Source organism: Canis lupus, chromosome 9, assembly GCF_048164855.1.
Source record: "Canis lupus baileyi chromosome 9, mCanLup2.hap1, whole genome shotgun sequence".
NCBI classification, from domain to species: domain Eukaryota; kingdom Metazoa; phylum Chordata; class Mammalia; order Carnivora; family Canidae; genus Canis; species Canis lupus.
Window position 1 is genome coordinate 12,448,465 of NC_132846.1, and position 27,990 is coordinate 12,476,454.

The following is a 27,990-nucleotide window of genomic DNA, read 5'->3' on the forward strand; positions in this document are numbered from 1 at the left end:
GGTTCTTAGAAAAGACTGTTTATATAATGAACACACTGATTGCCTTTTTTTAAAACTATAAGTAGAGGGTTCATCCTCCTAGCCTGCATCAGCAAAAGCAAGCGGACTTATGCCAGAGTACAGTTTAGAACAAGCATTTTTGTACAAAGCCAATGTGATGCCTCCATCCATATGATTATCTAGTGGCTTTGCTTAATTCAGGGATAGATTTTAGAGCTTATAGAGCAGAGTTTTTTAGGCTTCAGCCCATAAATTAGCTTCAGGAATCTCATGATTCTTTCTCCCTCCACCCCTCCCCCACTCCCAAATCATATGTTCACTTGAGTTTGTTTTAGTATGGAGAGAATTCATAACTTTCATTGAATTCTTCAATGAAACTAACACAGTATAAGATCCAGTGATGTACTAGCATGAATGGGCTCTTTCACAAATATTTTTCTCCCAGGGGAGCACATCTGAAAAGTATAAAATAATAGAGTAGTGGAGTTGAGATGATCCTCTTTGACAAGTACCTCTTCTCCCTTGCCAGTTAGTGCAGAGCTGTATGCATTAACAAGCTGTGGAGCTCTGGACTGGGTCCAGATTGTCTTAGGAAAATTGAGGAGCCTAATAAGGATGATCTGAGGGTATTCCCACAATCAGAAATATTTAAAGCCTATCTTTATATATGGATAAATGAATGATAAAACCCCCATGGTATTATATGTTGTGAATTTTAGCTTGGAAAATTTTGAAAGCAATGGTAATCAAGTGCACACCTCAGAAAAATGTCTCATTAAAGCACATAGTTTGCAGGGCGCCTGGGTAACTCAGTCAATTCAGCTCAGGTCATGATCCTAGAGTCTGGAGATTGAGCCCCACATCGGATTCCCTGCTCAGCAGGGAGTCTGCTTCTCTCTCTGTCTCTCCCTCCTGCTTGTGTTCACCCTCTCACTCACTCACTCACTCTCTCTCAAATAAATAAATAAATAAAATTAAATAAATAAAATCTTCAAAGCACATAGTTTGAGCAATTATGCCCTCCAAAATAAACTAGGTACAAGTAATACTTACCCACCCAAATAACTAAGTAAGAATACTTACATGGGATTTTATTTTATTTTATTTTATTTTTTTTTTTACATGGGATTTTAAAATATAAACCAGCAAAAAGTAAGAGAGACGTCTATCTACCAAAAATTATGAGAGCAAGTAATACATAATCCTTCTTTCTAGCAGAAATTAGGTGACAGAGCCAGTGGTCTGTTCCTGCCACTTCAAGGTTAATCATCATCCTATCAGTATACAAACAAGTGAATGCTTAAGTTCTCATTCTGTAAGATGAGAGTAAGAGGCATATGTCCACTTTACTTTAAAGTATCATGAAATTATTGAGGAAAAGTTTTTTAAAAAGCAGAAACCAACATTTTTTTATTTCCCACTCTGTAAATTATCATTTTGTACACCAAGAGACTATTTTAATGAATGCTGTCACTTGATGTGACTATGGCTATGGGGCGGGTTTTACATGCACTTTGCTAGTTGGGGGTCTAATGACCATAGATGGCAAATTCAGCCATGCACCTTTTTAGTCTTTAGGTTATTTTCATTTACCTGCAGCACCTGATAGGTACTGCCATCTAAGTAAAGAGGCAATCTTATAATTGTTCTGACAGATTTTTCTCTACACTTTAGGACAAAGGGACAAAAGGTGAGACAGAGACTCCTATGGAACATAACAGTGGGAAAGAGGGATGGTCACTAGGTGGGTGCCACTGAAAATGAAAGTTGAAGATACCAGCAAGGAAATACAGTGAGGAAATATTTCAAGTGAAGGATCTTGAGCTGCATAAAGCTCATAGACTAGTGCAAGATTAGTTTTGGAGTGAAAGAGCTGTTTGTGATCCAGAAAGTTAATGTTGAAGTTTAAGTTTGCACCAGAATGTGATTGGTCATGGGTGTGTGGGACTGAAGTGGAATAGAAGTAAAAGTCATTGGAAATGCATAATCCCTCCAAATTGGTTCTTTTGACATCATCCTGTATCCTTATTATAACCCTCTTTTTTTCACTCCTATGTTTCAATTATTTGCTCTCTAAACAGCAAAAACTTTTAAAGGAGGTAGAATATATTAATCATCTCTTAAGCCTGCAGAACAAGATCGGTGCTCAGTAATCTTTGCAAGTGAATGAGAGAACTTTCCAACAATGAGCTCTAGAAACAATTGGACAACCATGGTGCAGCTAGCTTCATTGTATAGGGAATCCTGGCTATAAGTAGGATGTGGATTTGATGACCTCTGAGATCCTTCTGACACTTAAGAGCATTGGAATCTAAGTTAAGGCAAAGCATTTGAAATTAGAAAGTGTTCCATAAATGCAATCGAGTAATTTATGCTTTGTTGATGCCATTTATATTTCATTTTTTTCCTAGTTTTTAGTCTTGCTTTCTTTTTTTTCTCCTTTTGCAGTGCATTAGTTCCCATGGAAACAATGATGTCATTGGAATTCATTGGTATGGACAGAGTTTAGTAATATCTACAAGAATATTTTGAAGTTAATTTAAATGGTTTCCTAAAACTCAAGGCTTGTGGGACCTGGGTGGCTCAGTCGGTTAAATGTCTGCCTTCTGCTTAGGTCAAGATCCCGGTGTCCCGGAATCAGACCTCCTCATCCATCATCAGGCTTCCTGCTCATCCAGGGAACCTTCTTCTCCCTCTGCCCTTCTCCCTGCTCATGCTCTCTCTCTAACTCACTTTCTCTCTCTCAAATAAATAAATAAAATCTAAATAAATAAATAAATAAATAAAACTTAAGGCTTGGTTAGGGGAAGGAGAAGAAGAGATGAACTATTAAATTCTTTGTTCTCTGCCTGAAATCATATCAGCTCTGCCAAATCCTCGATTATCTCAGTGTTTACAGACTGTTTTTTTTTTAAATAATAATTTTTTTTTCAATCTTACACATTTTGAACTGTGAGTACTTTTTGCATTGTCACTCTTAACCATTTTTATTGCTTCTTCTTCAAAGGAGGCCCAGGCACCTCAACTTGGAGTCCTTCTACCATTTGAACTTAGAGTTTCAGGGATTTCACTATCCAGCCCCAACTTCTTGGGCAGTCTCCTTCCCAGTTCCTGAAAAGTGTATTAAAGTATATTTCCCCTCTTACAGCATCTATACATAGGGATCTATTAGTTAATTTTAATTCAATAAGTAGTTTATTTTACAAATATATATTTACTCCTATTGAGTGCCTTCCATAAGCAAAGTACTGTGATAAGTTTCTCTTATTAATTAGAAGAAAAAAAAAGAAGGATGAAGGTTTTTGTTTTTGTTTTTGTTTTGCCAAATACCTTATCATCCTATAGACTGGCTCCATTATGGTCAAGGGGCCCTGATTTCTGAAGAACATGAGGACGCTTTCTTCTTTGTGCTAATAAGTAGGGCTGTCATGGAAAAGTCATGATTTTTTTCACATCCTGTTATTTTGTACATATAGTCCCTTTCCTGATAAACCATCGTTAGCTTGGGAACTCATATTCACATTTCAGATCCCTGCTCAGCATTACTTTTTCTAGGAAGCTTTTATCAAAGTCCCGGAAAAGGTTAATCTTTCTCTGAACTACTTGAACATATGTCTGGCTTGGCCCTTATCCCACTATAGTTTACCTGTCAGTCTCCACAGAAGAAGAATCTTGGAGGGTAAGAAAACATGCTTTAAATATTCTTAAATGCTCAGTTACCTGGTATATAGCAGGCATTTAAGTACCTATTATATAGACATTTGACCTGGTATATAATGGCAGCCACAATCTGCTGTTGTCTTTATCCCCAGCTCATAGGCCACTCTGCCTTGCATTCTCTCTGCCACAGTGAAACTGGTCATGTTCCACTTCTTTTAGACTTCCACAGAATTTCTTTCTTCATGGCCTTGAGCATGCTGTTTCTCCACATGAGATCCCTTTACCGTCATTTTTCACTTGGTAGCTCCTTTTTATCCTTTGGTACTTAGATTGAATGATTGTTTCTCTGAGAGACTGCCCTGTCCCTGTTAACTAGGTGGGCTTGTTCTGGTGCATAATCTAGTAAGACTCTAATTCCCCTTTTGTAGCTGTTTTCATATTTGTCAGTACTTTTCACATTTGTGCATGCCATGCTATAAGCTTTGAGTGAAGGGACCCCTTACCTCCCCCTGTGCCAAGAACATACAGCTGCTCACTAAATAAATACAGAATGAATGAATGGAGTAGGATTTTCATAGGCATATCCAGAGACTTGAGTAGGGACAGAATTTAGTCTGAAAAGAATCAGGAAATCACAAGTTGCGTTCAGGGTTGTTCAGTTTGTCTATAGTTGAAGTAATATGCTTTGGTGTAGCTCTGCTAGGCCCAGATTTGGTAGAGTTTTAACCACAGAGCTAAGGATTTGGACTTTCTTCTTGAGATTTAGAGGAGTCCATAAATAATGTTGGTTGAGAAATAGACTTAATTAGAATGGAGCTTTAAAAATATTTAATTTGGTGGAAATTAATAGAAAGGGCAGGAGCCGGGAGAGTGAAAACATTAAGGAAGCATTTGCAATGCTCAGAGTTACTCACACTGCAGGTTGTGACCCACTCATTAGTCATGAAACCAATACAGTGAGAAATGAAACCCTGTAAACAATACAGGGTAAATTACTCTCAGGAAGACAAAGTATTGCCTTATAAAGATTTGGTCTCAGTTATACATACACAAAGGGGGTTTTTGTGTTGGATCAAGATTTAAAATATTTCTCTTATGGTAAGACAGTTTTAATAATTTGGAACAACACTGATGTAGGTGATAGGGAATAGGGATCTGACAGCATTGAAAATGGAAAAGGGAATAAATATAGTTGACATTTTGAAGGAAGAATTGACAGGCTTGGCAATTGATTACATAGGGGAGGGGTGGTTAGAAAAAAAATGACAAAAATCTAAGGGATTTTGAGAGTTAGGCTGCCATTAATAAATCTACCAGGTGCTAGTTTTTTGCTCAGGTTGACAATGAGTAGAAATAAGAGGTTAGATCCTCAGTCACAAATCCCTGCCCTTACTTTCTATGAGGATTATGATTTAAAACTGTTTGGCAAGGAAGAGACTGGTAGAGAAAATTATTTTGAGTTGGCCTTTTTAGTACTATTCACATCACATGATGTATGTGACCATCTCCTCACAGAAACATTTATTAATCTGTATATTTGTAGCCTTTTTTTTTTTTTAGATTTTATTTATTTATTCATAGAGACACAGAGAGAGAATGAGAGGCAGAGACACAGGCAGAGGGAGAAGCAGGCTCCATGCAGAGAGCCTGACGTGGGACTCGATCCAGGGTTTCCAGGATCACACCCCAGGCTGCAGGCGGCACTAAACCGCTGTGCCACCAGGGCTGCCCTATTTGAAGCCTTTTATACCCAGATTGATCTTTTTAGCACTGAGAGAGCTATATTCTTTAGTAAGTATATAACCTCTCTTATGGTTGCAAATTAAATTACTTCAGAAATCTTATAGTAATTTTTTAAGCAATAGGGTGCTACTGGCACAAGCATTCTTACGTAGTGGTGAAGAGAGTGAGTTCAGGAGTCTGAAGGCTAGAGTTCAAATCCTAACTCTCTCACTTGGTAGCTGTATAACCTAAGCAAGTTACTTAATTCATAAGGTAGAAATTATATTACTGTTTCCCTCATATGGTTGAGGTGAGAAATAAATGAAATAATGCCCACAAAGGGCTTAGTAGCACCGTGTTTGGCACAAACTGAATAACCAATAATGTCAATGTAATTAATGTTGCTTATTATAAACTTTTAGAATATTGTGAAACAGATAAATTTATAATTTATAGATATTTATGTATTTGGCCTACATATTTTGACTAGTCCATATTTGCTAAAAAGAATTTTAACAAGAGGAGCACCTGGGTGGCTCAGTGGTTGAGCATCTGCCTTTTGCTCTGGTCGTGATCCTGGGATCCTGGGATTGAGTCCCACATTGGGCTCCCTGCATGGAGCCTGCTTCTCCCTCTGCCTGTGTCTCTGCTTCTCTCTCTGTCTCTCTCGTGAATAAATAAATAAAATCTTAAAAAAAAAAGAATTTTAACAAGAAATTGTTAAAAATTTAGATGAATATTGTGAGATTTCCTTGAGTACTTTACTTGAGCCTAAACCATTCTCTTAATATAGATTAAATTGCTAAGTATATAGAATCTAAAATTATTTAAAATATGCATTATTTAATACAGTTAATTGCTGTCACAAGTAAATCTCAAAATACATAATGATGTAAATGGAATAGCAGTTTATTTCTTGCTCATGTAATAGTATTCATAGATGAACAGGTGAGCAGGGTGATCTTCCAGGAAGTTACTTAGGCCACTGTAGTCTCTGCCATGTTCACATGTGAGTATCAGCCCACCTTTGGGGCCATCCTCATTTGAGCCAGCCAGAAGGGAAAACACAGCACAGAGGCATGCATGTGGAGATTTTTATGAACCAAACATACATACATCTCTGTTCACACTTCACCTAAACTCAGTTGTATGGTCATATGTCACATTTCTCAAGGAGCCCAAGAAATGTAGGTTAGCTATGTGCCAAGGAAGATGAGACCATGGACTTAGGTCAACAGCTGCATGTCTGCTACAGCTGATCTGGAAACAAAAGTATAGATTAAAGCCTAATGCTAGTCACTGAACTTACTTTTTTTTTTTTTTTTCTGTGTAAATAATTCTGAAAATTCTGTAACTGTTTTAGCCTTGCAAGTATTTTAAAAAAGGAAATAGGAATCTTGTTCTTCCTGTGGTTTACTTTTCCTGCTGGTTAAAAACAAAAAAGTAAAAGAAAAAGATACTACTGTTGTGTGGAGCTTTTAAATATTTATTTATAAAGGGTTAATTGTTATATTTTCTATATATATTAGGTGATCTTAGAACCTAAAATAGAGGATTCTTATCAATGTTTTCTTTCCATGTTCCATTGCTTTTCATTTTCATTGTCACAGACTGTAATGTTCTGAGCAATGAGGATCGAGTTGTGGTTTATTATTTTTCTGACAGAGTAGCCATTTATGGTAGTTTGGTTAACCATTTAGACTCAGAGTTCCATATCTTCACCCCTGAATGTCTTCAAAACCCAAGTATTCATGATACCTGTCTTAGAGCTGTTTTAGCATCTGTCTGGTTTGTCTCTTAGACCCCAAAAGTCCTACTATATGTAATACCTCAAGCTGACCTGCCTTAAAAAACAATTTAGAAAAAGATGATCTTACATGAAAATTGAGGCAAGTGACATATTTATTTTCTCCTTTCCTCCTTGAGCATAGTTTTTCCTCTGTGATTATCAACCAGTCTCATTTGGTTCTCTGGGAAGTTTCATACCTTTGATGTATTTGAAGAATCTTTCATTTTTGGCTATAGAGGCCTTATGAAGTCCTGTTTGAATTCTTTCTAGGAACACACTAATTAGTTTGCCCATGACATCACATGTGGCTTCCTACTTCACAATTGGTTAGCTTTTCCACTTTTAGAAAAGTGGCTTTTCTTTATAAAACTGGGTAGCATGCTGCATCTTGGCCATAATTACATCTCAGAGACCAATTTGTATGCTCAGGTGTGTCTTTCCTTGGAATCTCTCACAAGTTTATGAATGCTTTTAACTAGAATGCAGTTCTATTTACATGAATTACATGCGATTTACATGAATTAAAGTAATATAACCCTAACAACTCTGTGGGATAGATGACATTGTTTTTCTCATTTTACAGATGAGGAAACTGTAGTATAGAGATTAAATAACTCACATAAGGTCACCTATCTGTTTAGTGGGCATCTGGGCTCCTATCCCAAGCAGTTTGCTTTCCAGAGACTACATTTTAACTGCTGTTTCTGTAGATTATCCAAAACTGAATAGTCCAGAATTTAGTAATGTGAACACAGTAGAATATACCACACGGTGAGAATTTTTAGGGAACAAGAGGAGTCTCCATTAAATTTACTTATCGTTGGGGTTCTGATTGTCCAGGTGGGCAAGTGAAACAAGAAATGGGTGTATTGAAAAATGAGGAGTTAAGGGGCCCCTTACCCCCTGGACCTTCCTCCTCCCTCTATCCCTGACGGTTCTGGCTTTCCCAAACCGCTTTTGATCTTCTGATTCCTCTTGGGTTGAAGCAGACCAAGTTCCCCCCAGGCACCCCAGTTTGGGGGGGGCCTGTATTTTTTTTAATGACACCCCAGTTCCTCACCTGTTCCTCCCTTTTCCCATGCTGCCAACTTCTAACCGCAATAGTGACTCTGTGTTTATCTGTTTAGTTCTGTGTATAAATGGCATGTTGTGGAAAAAAAAAAAAATAGCTTCAGGTGTAGTCAAGAGAAGTATAATGAGTGTTTTGGGGAAGTGGAGCTCCATAACCAGGGGAAGGAAGTGAAGTCTAAAGCCTTGATTGCTGCAGTTAGTGTGAAGATGGTTCAAATTAGGCCTTCCCTTATAACTGTGCTCTTAATTATTATGCTAAACCCCTCTACTAACCCATATTGACTCATTGTTTTGGGCCACCTAGTTCCCATGAACAAAATCCTTGAGTTCTCTTGTTTAGTGACTTCCACATACAAACCAGTGACCTAGCCGGTTTGAATTGTGGCTATGTTTTATACTAACTGCGATCTTGAGCAAATAATACAGCTTCAGTGTTTTGTGAACCATCTCATAGGTCATTAGGGCAGTTAAATAAGATTATATATACAGTACTTAGCATAGATAGACCTTAGCACCAAGTACTGTAAAGGGTGGCTCTGAATGTTATTGTTTTAGTGGTAGATTTTAGGGGTCATAATTATGAAATCATCATTCGTTGTAAACCCTCATTTCAGGATTCAAGACATAAAGAAGTGAAGCTGCACCTCATGGACCCACAGCTGTTTAGTTGGTCCCTGAGAGGAATATGAATGCAGGTTTCCCCATTCATTGTTTTTTCCATGCCAGACTACTTCTTCTGAAAGAGAAAACAGAAACACCCATCTCAGTTTTAAAAATTACAATATTTGGGGGCACCTGGCTGGTGCAGTCAATTTAAGCATCTGACTCTTGATTTCGGCTCAGGTGGTGATTCAGTCATGGCATCCAGCTCCACCTTAGACTCCACAGTGCATAGTATGCTTGGGACTTTTCTCACTCTCTCTCTCTGTCCCTTCCCGCTGCACTCACTTACAATTGCACATGCTTTCTAAAATAAATGAAAATAAATCTTTAAAAAAATTATAGTATTTGGGCACTTGCTTCAAGGAATATACTGAAAACTAAGTTCAAGGCTAATGGAGAACTGAATAACATTTAAGAATCTAATCTATTTCTGTTATTATTCATTTTCTATTTAACAATTTCTCCTCATTTTTTCTTAAATCATAGTTTTAGTCCTTGTGACAAATTCCAACCAACAAGAATTTAACCTTGAGAAATTGAATTATATAGTAATCTGAAAATCTTGCTTGTTACTTACCTGAATCTGGATTTAAATGCCAAGAAGAAATTAAAATTGGGGCCTTTTGAGCTTGCATAATTCAATTCAGTTGGACACAAAAATCCAATATTTCAGAGCAATGTTGATATTTCAAGAGAGTCAATTTTTTTAAAGTTAATAAAAGAAGTACCTTTCTGAGCCAATGATGGATTGGAATAACGTAAAAATAACATGTAAAAGGTTTGTGGTGGCTGATGTTAAGCAGGCATTTGGCATTTACATTCTTTGAGTAAAATAGCTGAAGTAAAAAGAGATAAGGATAGTATACATGTTTTCCTCTTTAAAAAAATTATTTTTAGTTTCGTTGACACAAAAAAGGATCTTATATTTTGATGAGACATTAAAAAATGATTGAGCATGCTTACAGCTGCATCTCAATAGTATTATGTAAATTAGGCTCTGGCAAAGCATCTGTTTTCTAATGTTTCTACTATCAAAGATATACAAAATAGCTCTATAATAAACAAACAGCTTAACAACACATAAAGTATTCACACAGCATAAAACATTTGGGAGGGGACATGTGGACATGGTCACGTGGACATGAACTCTTTCATATTTAAGAAAATTTTTATGAATAAAACTGTCATATGGATATTCTGATGTTAATTCTTATTATTGGCTCCTATTCAAAACTCATTGATTATAGAACACTTTTAAAACTATAGTATTGATTATAGAACTCTTTTAAAAACTAGTATAGTGTTTTCTAATCTTTTTAATACTCAAGGTTCTCTTCTAAACTTTCTTCCAGCTAACCCTATGGTTTGAAAAAGTTGTCTGACACATACTCTGCATAATTTAATAATTTGTTTTCTTTTCTAATTAATCAAATAAATATATGTATGTTAATCACACTCAGTTGTTAGAATTTCAACTAAAAGCAAAGACTTGACAGTTTATCTTTCCTATATAGTCTTGAAGGTAAATGTTTCTTCAATTTTTAAAAGTACTCATAAATCACTGCCCTCATAAATGTTTTTGTGCATCTTTAGGACCTTGAAACAGCATTAAATAAGGTAATTACCAAAATTAGTTCTATAGTCACACTTCAATTGTCTACAAAGTGCTGTCTAATAGAAAGGAAATGCAATTCACAAACTGATTTAAAAATTTTTAGGGATGCCTGAGTGGCTCAGCAGTTGAGCACCTGCCCCTGGCTCAGGGCGTGATCCACGGTCTCCCTGCCTTGAGCTGCTTCTCCCTTTGCCTATGTCTCTGCCTTTCTGTCTCTGCCTTTCTCTCTCTGTGTCTTTCATGAATAAATAAATAAAAATCTTTAAAAAAAATTTGACTATCCATATTTTAAAATGTAGAAAAAAATATGACCTTAATTTTAATAATATACTTAATATATTAGGGGATCTCTGGGTGGCTCAGTGGTCGAGCATCTGCCCTTGGCCCAGGGCGTGATCCTGGAGTCCTGGGATCAAGTCCCACATCAGGCTCCCTGCATGGAGCCTGCTTCTCCCTCTGCCTGTGTCTCTGCCTCTCTCTCTCTCTGTATCTCTCATTAATAAATAAATAAAATATTTTAAAAATATTATTTTAGTACAAAATCATTAGCAAAGTTAATCATTCAACAAAAGAATTATATTAAAAACACTAGGAATTCTTAAAATTCAATTAAAAAACATAATCAATGGAAAAAAAGACAAAGAGAACTGACCACTTTACGGAGAAGATTATACAAATGACCAATAAATATGTTAAAATATGCTCGACTTCATTAGTAATTATGGCAATGCAATTTAAAGCCACAGTGCAGAGGGGAGATGGGCCTAGTATCAGGAAGAAAGAGGACAAACTGAAATACATCTGCATTCCTGCAAGTTTCTTTCCCCACTTGTCAACAAAGTAAACTGTAGAGTATAATACCCATAGCTTCACTTCCACCTCCCAAATCTCATGTCACTTTACTTTTAGGGAACTTTAACAGGGAATAATAAAGGAAGGAAGATTCGGGGGCAGCCTGGGGTGGCTCAGTGGTTTAGCGCTGCCTTCAGTCCAGGGTGTGATCTTGGAGTCCCACATCTGGCTCCCTGCATGGAGCCCGCTTCTCCCTCTGCCTGTGTCTGTGTCTCTCATGAATAAATACATAAAATCTTTAAAAATAAATAAATGAAGGAAGGAAGGAAGGAAGGAAGGAAGGAAGGAAGGAAGGAAGGAAGGTAGGTTGGTTCTAGGAAATATCAATGAGATACCACTACTTGCTCACCAAACTTTCTAAAATAAGAGACTGATAATACCAAATGTTGGTGAAGTGTGGCACAGCTCGAATTCTCATACATTTCTCATGCAAGTATAAATTGGTAAACTTTATTGGAAAGCTTCTTAGCATTTTTTTAAAGTTAAATATGCACAACCTAAATATTCAGCAAGAGAGAGAGAGAGAGAGAGAGAGAGAAACATGTGTAAAAACATTCATAGAAGTATTATCTATAATGGTTTCTCCAAAGTGGAACCCAAATTTTAACACCATAGATCAGTTTTGCTTGTTTATAAATTTTTGTAAATGGAATAATAAGTATATACTTTGTGTTGCTTATTTTGCTTAAAATTATGTTTGAGAGATTCATTCTTACTGTTGATTGTAGCTAAAGTTTTTTCATTTTCATTATTGTGTGGCATTCCATCATGTGAATATGCTACAATTTATTTGTCTATTTCACTCTTGATGGTCTTTGGGTCAGTTTCTATTTGGGGATAATTAGTGTTGTTTATGGATACTTTTGTACATGTCTTTTGTTGAATATTATGTTTGCATTTCTTTTAATATATAACTGAGAGCAGAATTATTGTGCCATAGTATAAATTGAACATATATCCATTTAATTACATTAACTGCCAGTTTTCCAAAATGGTTCTATCAATTTAAAATGATTGTACCAGTTTACACTCAGCTGAAACTGTGAGTTTTACTTGCTCTGTGTCCTCACCAAGATTTGGTATTTGTTGTTTTTGTTGTCGTTGTTATAATTGTATGGACATTCATTTGTTCTAATCAGTTCTTAAACATAAATGTGTGGTATCTCATTGTGGTTCTGTTTTGCATTCCTCTATGATTAGTGAAGTTGAAAACTTTTTTCTCAAGTTTGTTGGTCTTTGGATATCCTCTTTTAAGGAATGCCTGTTAGGTCTTGCCTATTTTTAAATTTCTGATGTTCTCTTACTGGTTTATGGAGTTCTTCACATATTCCAGATAAAAGCCCTTTGTTGTGGATGTGTATTGTAAATACCATCTCCGATTTTTAGCTTTCCTTTTCACTCTCTTGTGTCTTCCAATTATGTTATTAATTTTAATATAGTCCAGTTTAACAAAATAATTTTTTATTTATATTTTTATTTCATTGTGTCCTGCTAGAAAAATCTCACATCACTCACACCATACCTCACCCATGTTGGTCTTTCAATTCCTTAAAGGAGACTTGTGCTCCCTACTTCTGTCTTTTTTTTTTTTTCTTGTTTTTACCTGCTGATTCTTTAACTTTTAGGTCACATATTTCCTCAAGGCACTCCTCTGTGACTCTCAGGGTAGATGTAGTCCTCTCTGTTCTGTGCTCTCATAATCCTCTGTGCTTTGCTTCCAGAGAAACTCTTCCATTTTTAAAGTAGATTTTTGTTCTATTACTTATTCATTCTGTTTCTCTAATTAGTGTGCAAGCTTCAGGAGGGCAAGGATCAAGTCTGTTTGCTTACCACTGTATCCTACTCCTTTTGTTTAGCTCAGTTACTGGCATATAATAGGAACTCATTAAATACTGAGTTTGCTTACAGTTTTATGTTGGTGACATTTTGCAGTCTATATAGAGAACATGTCTGAGATTTTAAAAAAATTTTTTTAAGATTTTATTTATTTATTCATGAGAGACACAGAGTGAGAGGCAGACTTAGGCAGAGGGAGAAGCAGGCTTCCTGCGGGGAGCCCAATGTAGGACTCAATCCCAGGACCCTGGGATCATGCCCTGAGCTAAAGGCAGACACTCAAACTGAGCCACCCAGGCATTACCATGTCTGAGACATTTATATAAGCCATGGAGAACAATAATAAGATATTGATAATAAGTTAATCATATATGTTGAAAATACATTATGCTCCATACCTTTCTATGTCTTTGGGAGTCTAAGAAATTCTGGAATAGGGGTGCTTTTCCTGTTTTCTCTGGATTAGAATATACCCTCACCTAGATTTTCACAATATTTAAGTGTTTTTCCTTTTCCCATTTCTTGAGTGATTTTCTTTTTTTAAGATTTTATTTTATTTTATTTTTTTTAAAGGATTTTTTTTTTCATTTATTTATGATAGGCACACAGTGAGAGAGAGAGAGGCAGAGACACAGGCAGAGGGAGAAGCAGGCTCCATGCACCGGGAGCCTGATGTGGGATTTGATCCCGGGTCTCCAGGATCGCGCCCTGGGCCAAAGGCAGGCGCTAAACCGCTGCGCCACCCAGGGATCCCAAGATTTTATTTTTTTATTCACGAGAGACACACACACAGAGGCATTGGCAGAGGGAGAAGCAGGCTCCATGCAGGGAGCCCAATGAGGGACTGGATCCCGGGGTTCCAGGATCACGCCCTAAGCGAGAGGCAAATGCTTAATCACTGAACCACTCAGGCGTTCCTCTTGAGTGATATTTTTATGTGTAAGTTGAAAGCTCTACAGTGAAGAAAATATATCACATTTAACATAAATGGCAGTAAAACTTGACCAAGCAATGGGTGTATGATATAGACATGCTGAATAAACAAATAAGGTATGTGATCTTTAGCTGTGTTTTCTTCTGGCTTTTTGGAGATACTGTTGAATTACCAAAGTACAATATGATTTATTTTTATAATACTTCGCATCAGCAAAAAAGCATATATTAGATGCTTGGAAAATGCTTAGCTACAAATTTATGTCCCTCACAATTTGTCTTCATTTGCATATGTTCTGGTAAATTTTAGTCTGTTCTGTTTCTCTTTTCAGAAAAAATAACAAATTTCATCACCTTCATGTCTGTATGTTTCATTGTGGACTGTCAGTGCCATTCTTCATTTAAAATGAAAATGTTCTGATAGAGATACCTCCTATAATGATGATCTTTTTGGTGGAATTGATGGGGTGATATAGACATGTTATCTCTAGGCCCATGATAATTGTATTTCTTATTTTTATTCTAGAAGAGATGCACTGCTTTCCATTAATAAGAAAATAGGATTAAAAGAAACATGAATAAGGATTATATTTGCAGAGCCTGTTTATTCAGCAGATGTTCATAAAGTACCTACTTTGTGCCAGAAGCTAGGGAAACTCAGAAATAGATGGACACTTTCTATAAGACTTGAAATTTTTGTTTCAAGTGGTAACATTCTGATAAGAGCTGAGTTTTAGTTTAGTTTTTAGTTTTAGTTTTTATTAGCTGTGTCCTTTATCCCAGCTATGGAATGGGGATGATAAAAGACCCATCTCGTAAAGTTTTTGATAGGAGTGAATAATATAGTTCATTTAAAACACTTACCCCAGTGCCTGGTATATAATAAGAAGCCCTCAGTGTTTGTTAGCTGTCATTTACTATGAGGCTTCGTAACACAATAGCCTCTTAACAACTTATTTTCCTGTGTTTGTTTCTGTTTATTTTTTCTGTATTGCTATCAGAGCTAAATTTCTAAAACAGATCTTATTGTGTAACATTACCTCTTGAGACCATCTTTTCAACTTTAAAACCTTTTGTGGTTTTCTGTTGTCACAAGAATAAGTCATGAATGGCATTTAGTACCTTACCATCTGACACTGACCTCCTTATCAAATGAGCTTCTGCCTTGGCCCCCCATTAGTGTGCAGTCCTAATAGTCCGTGTACAATTATATTTAACTGCCTTGGCTTGTGTTCCTCTTTCCGCCTAGAATTCCTGCTATAGGCTTTCACCCTTCTTCTCACCCTCAACTCGAAGAAGCAATTCTGGGTAATATGGGCAGCCTAGAGATAACCTCTTATTCTTCCCAGACAGAATTTTTTTGATCCCTGTCATTTCTTTATCTTTAGCATTTATCACATTATTAAAGTTAATTACATGTGTCTCGCTCTTCCACTAGCTTGTGAGTTCCCCTTAGAGCAGAGACCATAACTTATTCATCATTGTATCACTAGAACCCAGTGGGCACTCAGTAAAAACTTGTTGAAATAATGGATTGAGATTTGGTTTTAACTTTGTTTTAATTTCAGTGTTTCTTGTTATTCTAGGTTTTGGGCCTTATCCAAAATATGAGTGTTTTCCAGTGTCCAAAATGTAAACACAGAACTCATATTTTTGGTGCTGATGGTGCAAGAAGACTAGCACAGACCCTTGATCTTGATATTCTAGGTAAAACCATAAGATATTCCTTTGCAGAGGAAATGGCAGAGGGAAGATGGGGATAAAGCATGATGATGAAGAGTGTCTCAGAAAATGATGATTGTCTTCAGTTTTATATTTTAAATTAAGATAGTGTAGGGAGTTGTACATGTTAACCTTTCTTTGCTTTTTATAATATTTCACTAGTGGAAAGCTTTTGAAGAGGAGACCTATTCTGCCAATTATAACTTTTACTGTAGGTAAAAACTGCCTATAACTTGAATTTGAGAAGAGTTTCATGGTCTGATTACTGTAATTTAAGTCCTTATTTTAAATAATGGTTGTCTGTTTGCTAAGTTGGGAGCACATATCTCAGTATAAACAGATATGTGAAAACACCTGGTTAATATGTTGTAGCAACCTTTGAAAGTGTCAGTTCTTGGTACATATGAAAAAAATGCCTTGCTCTAGAAAAATAATATTCTTTTCTCTGTAATTTTTTTCTATATTTTTGCCATGTCTTTGAGCTATGGCACCTGAAATTTATATTGTGTATACTGTTCACATTACTGAACTGAAGGATTAATTAATGTTATGAGAAGTAAAATCATGTGGTGAGTGAGCAAAACACAGATTTTAGATAAAACATAATTTTTGAAAAATCCACAGGCAACTTAATGGACATTTTAGGAAACATGTGTTGGTATTTTCCTTATGAATGAGTTTCTGTTCTAGGCAAAGGCAGATGTTAAAAACTGAATAGGGAGGAATAGAGGGAATTATTAGTTTTAGGTAGTTAACAATTAAGATCCCTTAGAGATCAAGGAATTTTAAAACATTCTTTATTATAATTAAATTTCTAAAAGTTGATGTTAAATGCATTATTGTTATTATGCATTTGCACTGTAGCAGCCACCACACCAGGTGAATACTAATGATATATTTTGATACATTGCTATAATTATAGCCACTAATTATATTCTGCAACTGTTTTTTGTTTAACTAACCTAGAAAGTTCAATTTCCCAAATATGCATAGCAACAACAGATTGACATTCACTTCTATAATAAAGTAAATGTATAATTATAATGGCATTATTGAATTATGCTGACAATATTATAATTCCCTGATTTATAAATGGATGGTATGATATTGCAAATAACTTATTTAGAATTTGAAATATATCTCCTGGAGAAACAATCTCACATATGGAAGTTACATTTTAGCCAACAGCTCACAAATGTATAGTTACTTTAAAAATGTGTCAGAAACAGATTATTGATCACAAAAAATGGATAGTGCCTGTAGATTGCTGTAACTAACAGTGTTATGAGAAAAATAATTCAGAGTTTCAACTCAGGGCATGTCTCCTCTTTTTAATGTAGTCATGGGGCCCTGTGAGACCTCCCATGATCTGAAGCAGGGGCTCCAATAACAAAGAAGTTGGAGTCAGGAAGAAGGACCTGAGTAAGAGCTTCCCAGTTATGGCCTCCTGGCTGGTTGAACTCCCTAGGAAGGCTTATATGTCCATTACTGACTCCCTGGCTGTCTCTTAATTTATTTTCATCCATTTGGCTATGTTAAATAATTATTTGATAAAATGGCTCTCAGAACTTTCTCCATATTACCTATAGACACAGATTGTATGTAGTAGTTATGTCTCTGAAATACGCCCTTGCTTCCTTCAGACTTAGCCCCTCAGAGATACTTTTCAAGTCCAGGCAGCACTTTACCCACTCTCCATACCATTACTCCTTTTTATCCTTCTCTGTCATACAGCTGTTAGCCCATTACCACCCTTACTATGGTGTGCCACCTATTTTCTAAAAAGGTTTTCCTCTTTCTTGATCAGCTTTTCTGTGCTTTTATATATAGGATTAGGAGCCTCTAGAAGGCAGAAACTATATTGGTAGGTGGCTATGGAAAGGAGAAGGTTTTGCTTTTTTTTCTTCCATTACTGCAGTAGAAATTAAAGCATTCAGGAATCCTTACTATAATGGCATAAATCAAGAAAACCCTTTATAGGTTTCTAAGAATTCTCTTTAACATATTTTCCCTTACTCCTGTTGACAGTTTCTTATAGTCTTAAGTTGATCTATAGAATAGATCCTCAAATTTACTGAAAAGCTAATCTTAATTTTTTTTTTTTTTTTTTAAGATTTGTGTATTTATTCATGAGAGACATAGAGAGTCAGAGACACAGGCAAAGGGAGAAGCAGGCTCCCTTCAGGGGAGCCTGATGCTGGACTTGATCCCAGGACTCTCTGGGATCATGACCTAAGCCAAAGGCAGATGCTCACCCACTTAGCAACCCAGACACCCCAAAAGCTAATCTTTAAATGACTACTGAAATATCCAGGTATTTTGTCAGTTGGCTATTGAACCTTTAGAAAAGATTTAAAGAGTTGATTAAAATCCCCAAATTTGCTGACAAGAGGAGATTGAAATATGTTCCTTTATGTACTTTATAAAGTAACTTGTAATAGGTTTGTAATTTTGTAACATATACTTCTGCTTTATTTACATGACTTATTTCTATAAACCCATACATACACACATTCAGTAACCGTTGCAGGAGTTTGAAGTAGTTCTAAGAATGCTCAGTACTATGATAAATCAACTCTCCTGCCTATGACTCCATTTACTGCATTTTAAGTCTTAACCTTTTGAAAGGTTTCATTTGTGAAGGGATGGTGGAGTCAATTGGATGACAGATCAGAGCACTTTTCCCCTAAATTCTACCACCTAATAGTAACACATTCTGAGGAAAGACACACAACCTTTCCAACCTCCTGTCTAAATAGTGGAGGTTCTTATATACTTCCTGAGATCTCATCAAAGTTTACAAGTTATATGTAATGCTATATAGATTGACACCTAATAAAACTGAGGCGCCTGAGTGGCCTAGTCAGTTAAGTATCAGCCTTCTGCTCAGATCATGATCTCGGGCTTGGGATCGAGTCCCACATTAGGTTCCCAGCTCATCCAGGTGTTGTCTTCTCACTCTGCCCCTCCACCATGCCTGTGTGCATACGCTCGCTCGCTCTCTCAGATGAATAAATATAATCTTTTAAAAAATTAAAGAGAAATAGTTCTGTCTGATAGAGAGGCAGGTAGTGGAGATAACATATCTGCCTTACTTTTCAGAAGTTCTCTTAGCTCATTCATCTGCCAACATCAGGAAGATAATTTTATTATACTTTTTTTGGACAACTTTGTCTCCTCATCTTTTCCTCTTCATTTTTCTGTTGTTATTTGGTATGATATTTTTATGTCAGGCATCATAGAGAGAAATAATTTTACAAATATCTTCCAAGCCATTTCTTGCTGGAAGACCTCCAGCAAAGAATAAATCAGGGGCCTTATCCCTTGATTGGCTGCCACATAGCTTTCACATGTACATATACAATCACTGAACTGCCCTCAATGGAATATATTACCCCTAATTTTTATTTGAAATTCCTTTTTTAGAGATTTAACCACTTGAGGATAGTCATAATTCAAGTTGATTTGAATGAATTTAATTGATATTTTAGGGTTTTTTCTGAAGTTCAAATAGTGAAATTCCAAATGCCTATATAAATTTTTGTAGTGTTAATGGATGTCTGGTGGACTCTTTTAGGAGACATTCCCTTACATCTTAATATAAGGGAAACTTCAGATACAGGCCAGCCGATTGTGTTTTCACAGCCTGAAAGTGATGAGGTAAGTGATGTTTTTAAATATGTATTTTTGTATCTTTAAAAGTAAAGATATTTACTTTTTGATACTTAGAAAATTGGGAAGATCAAGTTCATTTGCAGTGCATGTGTTAAACAAAGATTAGTTAACTTATTTAAAGCATCCTTAAATAACTATTTTATATGGTAAGCATATCAGTGCTATCTCTGAATTATCAGCTGGATAGATAAACCTATGAAAACCTAGCCAGTTTTCTCATGAAGAACACAAACAATGAGTGTTTGTAAAATTCCTATTTTCCTGGCTAGCCATACCTAACTGCCCCAGGTTACCATATTTCAGTATTAGAAGTTCAGCTGATTATTAGGAAAAGGGAGACTAATGTAAAGAAGTATTGAGTTGGAGGTGCCTGGGTGGCACAGTCGGTTGACAGTCTGACTCTTGGTTCAGGTTAAGTTGTGACTGAGGGTCATGAGATCCAGCCCTACATTGGGCTCTACACTGAGTACAGAGTCTGCTTGAAATTTTCTCTCCCTCTTCTTCAACCCCTCCCACTCATGCTCTCTCTCTTTCTAAAATATATAAATAAATCTTTATTTTTTTAAAGTATTGAGTTGGATATAGGGAAATTGTTATAATGCTTTAGAGATGGGATTTTCACTACATTTATTTTAATAACTATGATTGAGGAAGTATGGTCGAAAACTAGTTGTGTTTCATTAGCCAATGTTATTGGGGATGCAGTTGATTGATTTTCAAGATTGCTGAAGCTTTACAACTTCAAGAATAAAATCTTTTATTTCACTTTCTTTTTTTAGATAGGAATAAAATCAATCATGTATATCTCTTTTGTCCTAAGTAGCACTTGCTATGTAAGCTAGAAGCTCAGCTATCATCTGAGTGCATCAGTTTTGATGTAGTTTTGTGCTCCTTGGCCGAAAAGCCCCAGTCAGCCTTCTAATAGTTATTCCTTTTTGTTCTTCCTTAGCTAATGGATATACTTTTTAGTACTATTATTTTGGCTATCTACAACTAGTACTACTACTCTCTTTCTTTCTTTTCTTTAATCTTACATGAACTGGAAAATAAAAGAGCCAAGCTTAGTTAGAGCTGTAAAAAAAAAAAAAAAAAAAAAAAAGTAAGGGTAAATCGACAGTCTGCAATCTTGGATAAATAAAGTATTTCATTTTGAGTTCTTTCTTTCAAGGGACCCAAGTTCTTTTAGCCTTTCTTAAGAGTAGTTACAGTATAGGTGATTGAGTTATTGGGGATATGATCTCTGAGAAAATAGAGTATAGTATGTAGCATATTGTTGTGTTTCTTTTTTCTGTGTTTTAGGTAGTAAGGTAGTAAGTAGGTAATGATAAATTTCCTTTTCAATCTTTTCTTAGAAATCTTTCAGATAAGCAAAAACAAGTTATTACTCTCATAATTTAAGTCTAGCAACCTAGCTACCATAGGTGTACTTTATGTTATGCAGTGGATGAAAATTCTATGAAAATAAAGTGTATTTTAATTACACACTTTTAGATGTCTCCTGAGAATAGACTAAAAACATTCTATGGTGATTTCTAGTGACTAAGAATAATTACTTACTAGATTATATCAATTACAAGTTTAGATTTTTTAAGTATTTTCTCCACCTATCCATTATCTTAATTTTTGGAGTTAATTGTTTTTTAAAATATCATTTACATTTACATAAACATTAGACCTATCATTTCACTGTTGCTAGCTGAATGAGAACAGCCTGACCCATTATAGTTTGTGCTAGATTTGATTTGGTGAGGTCTTGGCAAAAGTAGTGAGAATTTCGTGTACCAGATTGCCAACCTTAAACTGAAGACTTTTAAGTCTTTTAAAGTCTTTTAAGTCTTTTAAACTGAGCAATTTTAAGATTTAGACATGACCATGAAAAAGAGGGAAAAATAGTGCCTTGTATTTATTCTGTTTCCATGGAAATTATTACTTCTGACTCTTAGATTGCAGACATTCATTAAATATCCTCCTAATAATAATAGCAATTACAGTGTGTACAAGACACTGCCAGACATTTTACTTACATAATTTCTGTGCTCACAACTTAGTACAATGTATAAAAAGTCCCCATTTTTCAGATGAGGAAACTGAGGTTCAGAGAAGTTAATTTTCCCAAGGTTACAGAACTGATAAATAGTAAAATGTGATTAATAGACAAGTCTTCCTTGCAAACATTGGCCTCCTTCCATTATATTACTCCAGGTCCTATACTAATAGCTATGCTTTCTTTAACTTGTTTTAAGAAGTAGTACAATACTTGGGTACGTTAAATACATTATCTTATTTGATTCCCATAACACATTTGTGAGACATATATAATAATTGTATGTATATGTATAAGATATGTATAATAATAATGTATAATAATAAAATACAATAATCTTCCATTTTTCAGATGAAGAAGCAGAAGTTTATTTAAAGAAAGGAACTATCCAAGATAGTGCTAGAGGCTATTTCCCCTCACAGCTGTGACACCATACTCTATTCATTCTCCTCCCAATGCAATACCTGCTTCCCTTCCTAATAAATTGCAAGATTAGCTCAGTGTCTATGATGTATATTTAGATTGGAATTTAGTTCACCTCCTGTTCATATCACAGTATCCTTCTGTTAACCCTTGTGATGAATCTTTCCTCTGATAGCCCCCTTCTCTTTTCCCCTGTGAACACCAATGGAAATAGCTAGTAACAGCCCTCTCAGCAAATTCTGTTGTATTTGTGGAAGTTTAATGCCCATTCTACTTGCATGTCTTCATTTAAAGAATAAAGTTTATACTTGCCAACATGGTAAACTTCTGCAAAAGTTAATGGGACTGAACCTTTAAAATTATGTGTTAATCATTAGCCCCTTAGATCAACACTTTTTATTGTTTGCTTTTAGGGGTTGACCTAAGGTAAAATTATTAATCAGTAAAGGTTTCATCTTCAGTTGTTTTTTTTTTTTTTTAATGAAGTTTTCTTTTTTTTTTTAAGATTTTATTTATTTATTCATGAGAGACAGAGAGAGAGAGAAAGAGAGAGGCAGAGACATAGGCAGAAGGAAAAGCAGGCTCCAGCATGGACCCCAGGATCACACCCTGGGCCGAAGGCAGACCCTCAACCCTGAGCCACCCAGGCAGGCATCCCAAGCTTTTTGTTTTCTTTCTAACTCCACCTTCACCATCTCCCATCACTCCCTCCTCCCAACACCAGATTCCAGGGCTGTCATTCTCTGTGCATCAGATCTTTTAAAATTGGACATTAGAGACTTCACTCTCCCAGTAACATTTAACTTTTGGAGGACACAAATGCTGCAGTGATTAATTTAAAATATGGTTCATGCTGAATTTAAGGCATCATCAGAAAAGATGGAAAGAGTTGCAGTACCAGTTAAAAAGCACCATCAAGCTGCTGCCTTCTCAGTCATTGGGCAAAACTTTCTGAACATGTGCACTGCTGACAAAAGGGGAATAATTGAAACTCCAAATATAGTAGTAGATAATAGCTAGAGAAAGCCACAGAGGAGGGGAGAGGAAGTAGACACTTAGGATTCAGAACTCTTAAATTCAATAGCATTGCCTCTTGTTTGTGTGATTATAATTGTAATTCAATTTTATCTACTTTTTGCCTTTGCTTTAGTTCAGGACACAAGTAATGGACCCATGATTGACCAATAATTTTCATCCTTTTGTTGCCAAATAAGAATGTTAATATTGACATACAGAAAGGTGTGCTATAAGTTATTCCTGGTAAAGACTTTCAAATATAAGTGGAAATTTTATTATCTTATAATTTCTAAATTATTACCATATAATCTTAATATGAAATCACTGTGTATGATAAAGTAGAACTTCAAATCTTTAAAAACAAAGACAAAGGAAAAAAGTTCTCCATAAAACTGCTTGCACTTTGATTGCCGTCCATTTCCTTTAACTTGTTAATATAGAGTAAATAGGATCCAGCTATCTTAACCATGCTTCTGGATGGCCCAATAAAAAATCTCCGGTAGAAGTGTTATTCTATGTATATTTGAGGTGATGAAAAAAGAGTATTAATAGTTTGAGAAATATAAATCATTTTTTGGTATATGATACACATATTTGCCTTTTTGCTAGTTATGGATTAAATGAAAGGGAAGGATTTAGTTTACTATTTCCTCAGCCAGAAGTATCTATGAATACATGTTCATGTGAGCTTTTCAATGAGATTGTAAAGTACTTAAGGATATACTAGGAATAATAGCAGCCACTAATATTTACTTCTTTTGTGCCAGTACGACACATACTTTATTATTACTTAATATTACCCCCAAACTCTTTGAGGTAGATACTATTACTTCAGCCATTTCAGAGATGTGGAAATTGAGTCTTAGAAGGGTTAAGTGGCTCAAGGCCTCCTACTAATAAGTGATGGAGCCAAGTTTTAAACCATGCTTGTCTAACTTCAGAGCCCCAGGTCTTTACAAATGAGCTATTCTGGCTTCCTTTTATATTGTTACATCCTAGAAGTTTCCCCAAACAGTGACTTGCACATGATAAAAATCAAAATGTATTTGTTGGCTGAAAAAATTCAATCTCAACAGTTCTGTAGAAATCGAAACTGTGAAACTAAGCACTTTTAGTGATTTCTTAGCAAATGACAATCTAAGCATTACTTTGAGTGTGATATATTGAAAGTTTAAGCTTGGAGATAGTCCATTAAAAAGCAAAGGTTAAATGTAGCAAATTTGATTATTCTGGAATCATTCGGTATTTTGTGTAGTCTGATAGGTTTATGTCTCTAATTTAACATAAGTAAGAATGTAAAGATGAGAGAATGATGGCCTTCTCTCAGCTTGCCTTAGTGAACTTTAAATTTTCATCACAATAATTTTAGGCTTAAATACTCAGAAAAGCTAATAGAGATAAAAGGTATTTACAAAGATGCATGGGTGAAAATCAGCACACTAGGTTTAAGAGAAATATTTATTTACAAAGTACATGTTATTTCCATTTTTAAGCAAAATTGTTGTTTCTATTAACTACAGCAGAGAGTGAAACCATTTTTATTTTTATTATTTTAAAGTTTTTCTTTTTTAATTTATTTATGAGAGACAGAGAGAGCGGCGCAGAGACACAGGCAGAGGGAGAAGCAGACTCCATGCAGGAAGCCCAACATGGGACTCAATCCTGGGTCTCCAGGATCGGGCCCTGGACTGAAGGCAGCGCTAAATCGCTGAGCCATCCGGGCTGCCCTGAAACCATTTTTAGATCAAGCATTATGATTAAAATTGCTGGTACTTTGGATTTACTGTTTAATATGTAGTAGAAGGATCTACGCTTTGCAGTTAGATGGACCCAGGTTTGAATATTCTCCAGCTTACTGCCTTTGTGACCTTATCCAAGTTGAGTTGATGATGCTTGTTTTACATAAGTGAAATTACTTATGCCAAATACTTGGTATAGTTGGTACTAAATTTTTAAAAATTTAGGGCTTTATTCATATTTTGAAACTTTTTTTTTTTTTTTTATGGACTCAGGTGAGCCTTTTAACATTTTTCTGGTAAAACAAAAGAATTCAGCTGTTAGGGCTCAAGCATGATTTTTTAAAGTGAAAATGAGTGAAACACTTAAGACACTCATCAAGTTGCAATAAACAGACCTCAAATTGTTCTTTTACCGTGCAGTCAGAGAGTTGGTCAGTCTAGGTTCAAAGACTAGCTCATCCCATTCAGCTGTAATGCTTTGGGCAAGTCTCTTCACCTTTCTGGTTCTTGGTTTCCTTATCTATAAAGTGGGGTTACTGACAGAATTTCTCCCTCAGGGTGGCTGTGAATTTAGATGAAACAATGCTTGTTGGTAAATATTAAATACTCAAGTAAATTTTAGCTATTATCAGTCATAGTAGTTGTAGTAGTAAAAGTAGCAGATATTCATAAGTCTAAGTATATAAATATATAGATTAATGGTTTTAGAAGATCCACTATTGTATCTTACAGGTTTCATAGATTAGATAGGGTAAATAAATAAGATTTGCACTGCAGTTATTTAAAACTGATAGAATGCAAATGTCATTCTAACTGGACCATGTAGGCATTGGTTAGTTTGTGGCCCACAGTGGCTTGTTGTTCTTATTATTTGGCTGCACTGAGGAGCCCACAGATGAAGAGTGTAACAACTGATCCCAGAAATTCTTGCCTGGTACCCAAAATTCAGCAGATGAAGGAGCCTTACAGGGTGCTCGCTGCTGGTACTGGATGCCATTCTCAGAAAGATGAGGAAAATGCTTTCCAAAGATAAACCATAGGGTGGTAATAAACAGTCCTATTTAAAATGACTAACAGCTCTTATGCCACAAAAGTTTTGCAGTGTCTAACTCAAGATATCAATTTGTCAGAAGAGGAAGATCTAATTTTTCTACAACTAGACTGGGTTTGCTAGTTTGCTGACTTGGGAATTAGAGCTTAAAAACAGTAATTGCTGGTATTAAATATTTTTTCAGAAAGTCACCTTCTAAGTATCTGCCCCCTAAATAAAATTCTTTCTTCCCTCTATGTACACCTGCAGTGTATACAACAGCATCCTCTCACTGCTGAATTTCCTCATCTCACTCAGCCTTTTCACTATTCAGTTCAGTAGACAGCTCTGGCAAACAGTTCATGAGTCATTTGATGTCTGCTGGGGAGAAATACAGAACAAATGAGTCTCTTCTTTTCCAGGCCAAAGCTTACCTGAGGATTGCTGCAGAAGTAGTAAGAAGATTGCCGCCACCTCTAAAGTGAGTTCCGCAAGTGTTCTGGAATTTTGCCTGGTGCTTAACAATAAGAAGACCTTTGGAAATCAGCAATGTGGTTATGAAACCTACAGGAATAGTAGTAATCATAGTTGTTTTCTTGTACTTCTAAGGAAATAATGTCTTATGTTCAGATTTGATTTGCTAAGCAGTAACTCACAAATAAAATGTTTATATATCAATGCTAACTACTACATTTAGGAATTTACTGAAAGCTGGTGTGTACCAACTGCACAGAACTGCATTTTATTTTAATGAATTACCCCTTGGGGAATCAGGAGTTTGTGTTAGAAGCCCAATCTTCCAATCAGGAAAGAACTGTGTTCTTTTTACGGGACTACAGAGTAGTCATTTAAAGGATTTACTAAATTTGTGTGCTGATATAAGTATGACAACACTCTGTCAGTTTGGTCTGGATTTAAATCCTGCCTTGGACTATCTTGGACACATTCATAATATAAATAAACCTTTACTTCATCTGGACCAGGTTTACCCTAGACTTACTAAGTATAATCTGCTGGGGTGGGGCCCAGACATGTGTATTTTTAATAAGATCATAATGATTTTGATTCTGATTCTGATAGAAATAGAATAACATTTATCAAGTGTTTTCTTGTGTCCTTATAATTAATCTTCCATTCATATGAGTGAGGTAATGTGTTATCTCCGCTATATAGATGAGAATACTGAGATATGGGAGTGTTAAGTGTCTTGCTGAAGGTTACTATTTCAGCAAGTGATGGAGCTGGAATTTGAACTTGAGTGGCAGGATACTGGATCCTTCCTTTTTTTACACAAAGAACATTCATTTGTTTCAAAAGAGAGAAATATGGTATTCAGCATTTCTTAAAACTTATGAGACCATGAAACTGACCCTTTCCCCATTTAGGACCATTTTGTGGAGTTCATATTTCAAATGATACACTTTGAAAAACATTTGTCTTGTCTAGTTGAGGCTCAGAGAAATTCAGAGGGCTTTCCAAGGTCAGGTAGCAAGATAGTTACAAAGCTGCAAATACTGATAAGAATCAGTAGTTGATAAAGAAGCAGTCTATGACCTTTGGCAAATACCTTTACATCTTTTGTTTTGTGTCTGGCTTAAATGGCCAGAAAATTAGTCAAAGAGTTGCATGTCATTATAAACATGTTTTCACACACTTATGTTCACATAAAAAACTACATGAGTGTTCATAGAGGTTTTATTTGTAATAGTAAAAAACAATGCAGAGTTTTTCAATGGGCAAATAGTCAAACTGTGATATATCCACGCTATGGAATACTACCTAGCAATACAAAAGAACAAACTATGGACATATGCTACAATGCGTATGAATTCCAGAGAACTATGCTGAATGAAAAAGCCACTCCTAAAAGGTTTTATGCCATCTGGCTCCATTTATGGAACATTCTTGAAATTATAAAATTATAGAACTGGAGAACAGATTAGTGGTTTCCAGAGTTTAAGGGGGAGAGTTGTATGACTATAAAACGGCAACATAAGGAATCCTTGTGATGATGAAAATGTTCTATATTGTGACTATATCAATGTCAATATCTTGGGAGATAATTGTACTATAATTTTGCAAGATGTTATTGTTGGAGGAAATTGGATAAAAGGGCACAGTGAAATCTGCATTGTTTCTTACACTGCACATGAGTCTACAATTACCTCAAAATAAAAATAAAAGTTTAAAACACACACT

General features: G+C 35.6%; 1 protein-coding gene across 30 annotated transcripts in view; it reads left to right on the forward strand.

Moving 5' to 3' along the window:
* NUBPL (NUBP iron-sulfur cluster assembly factor, mitochondrial) overlaps positions 1-27,990 on the forward strand; it is a 231,053-nt gene that overhangs the window by 174,291 nt on the left and 28,772 nt on the right. For 24 of the 30 annotated variants that reach the window (XR_012036422.1, XR_012036421.1, XR_012036417.1 and 21 more), the window contains 3 exons: positions 15,728-15,848; positions 19,441-19,523; positions 26,214-26,272. Coding sequence is in view for 22 of the 30 variants with exons in the window: in XM_072838180.1 (XP_072694281.1) it covers positions 15,728-15,848; positions 19,441-19,523; positions 26,214-26,272 (263 nt within the window). In the remaining 8 variants the exon portion in view is untranslated. Of the gene's footprint in view, positions 1-15,727; positions 15,849-19,440; positions 19,524-26,213; positions 27,987-27,990 lie in introns of those variants that run through there. The other 6 variants (XR_012036423.1, XM_072838189.1, XM_072838192.1 and 3 more) reach the window with 2 other exon arrangements.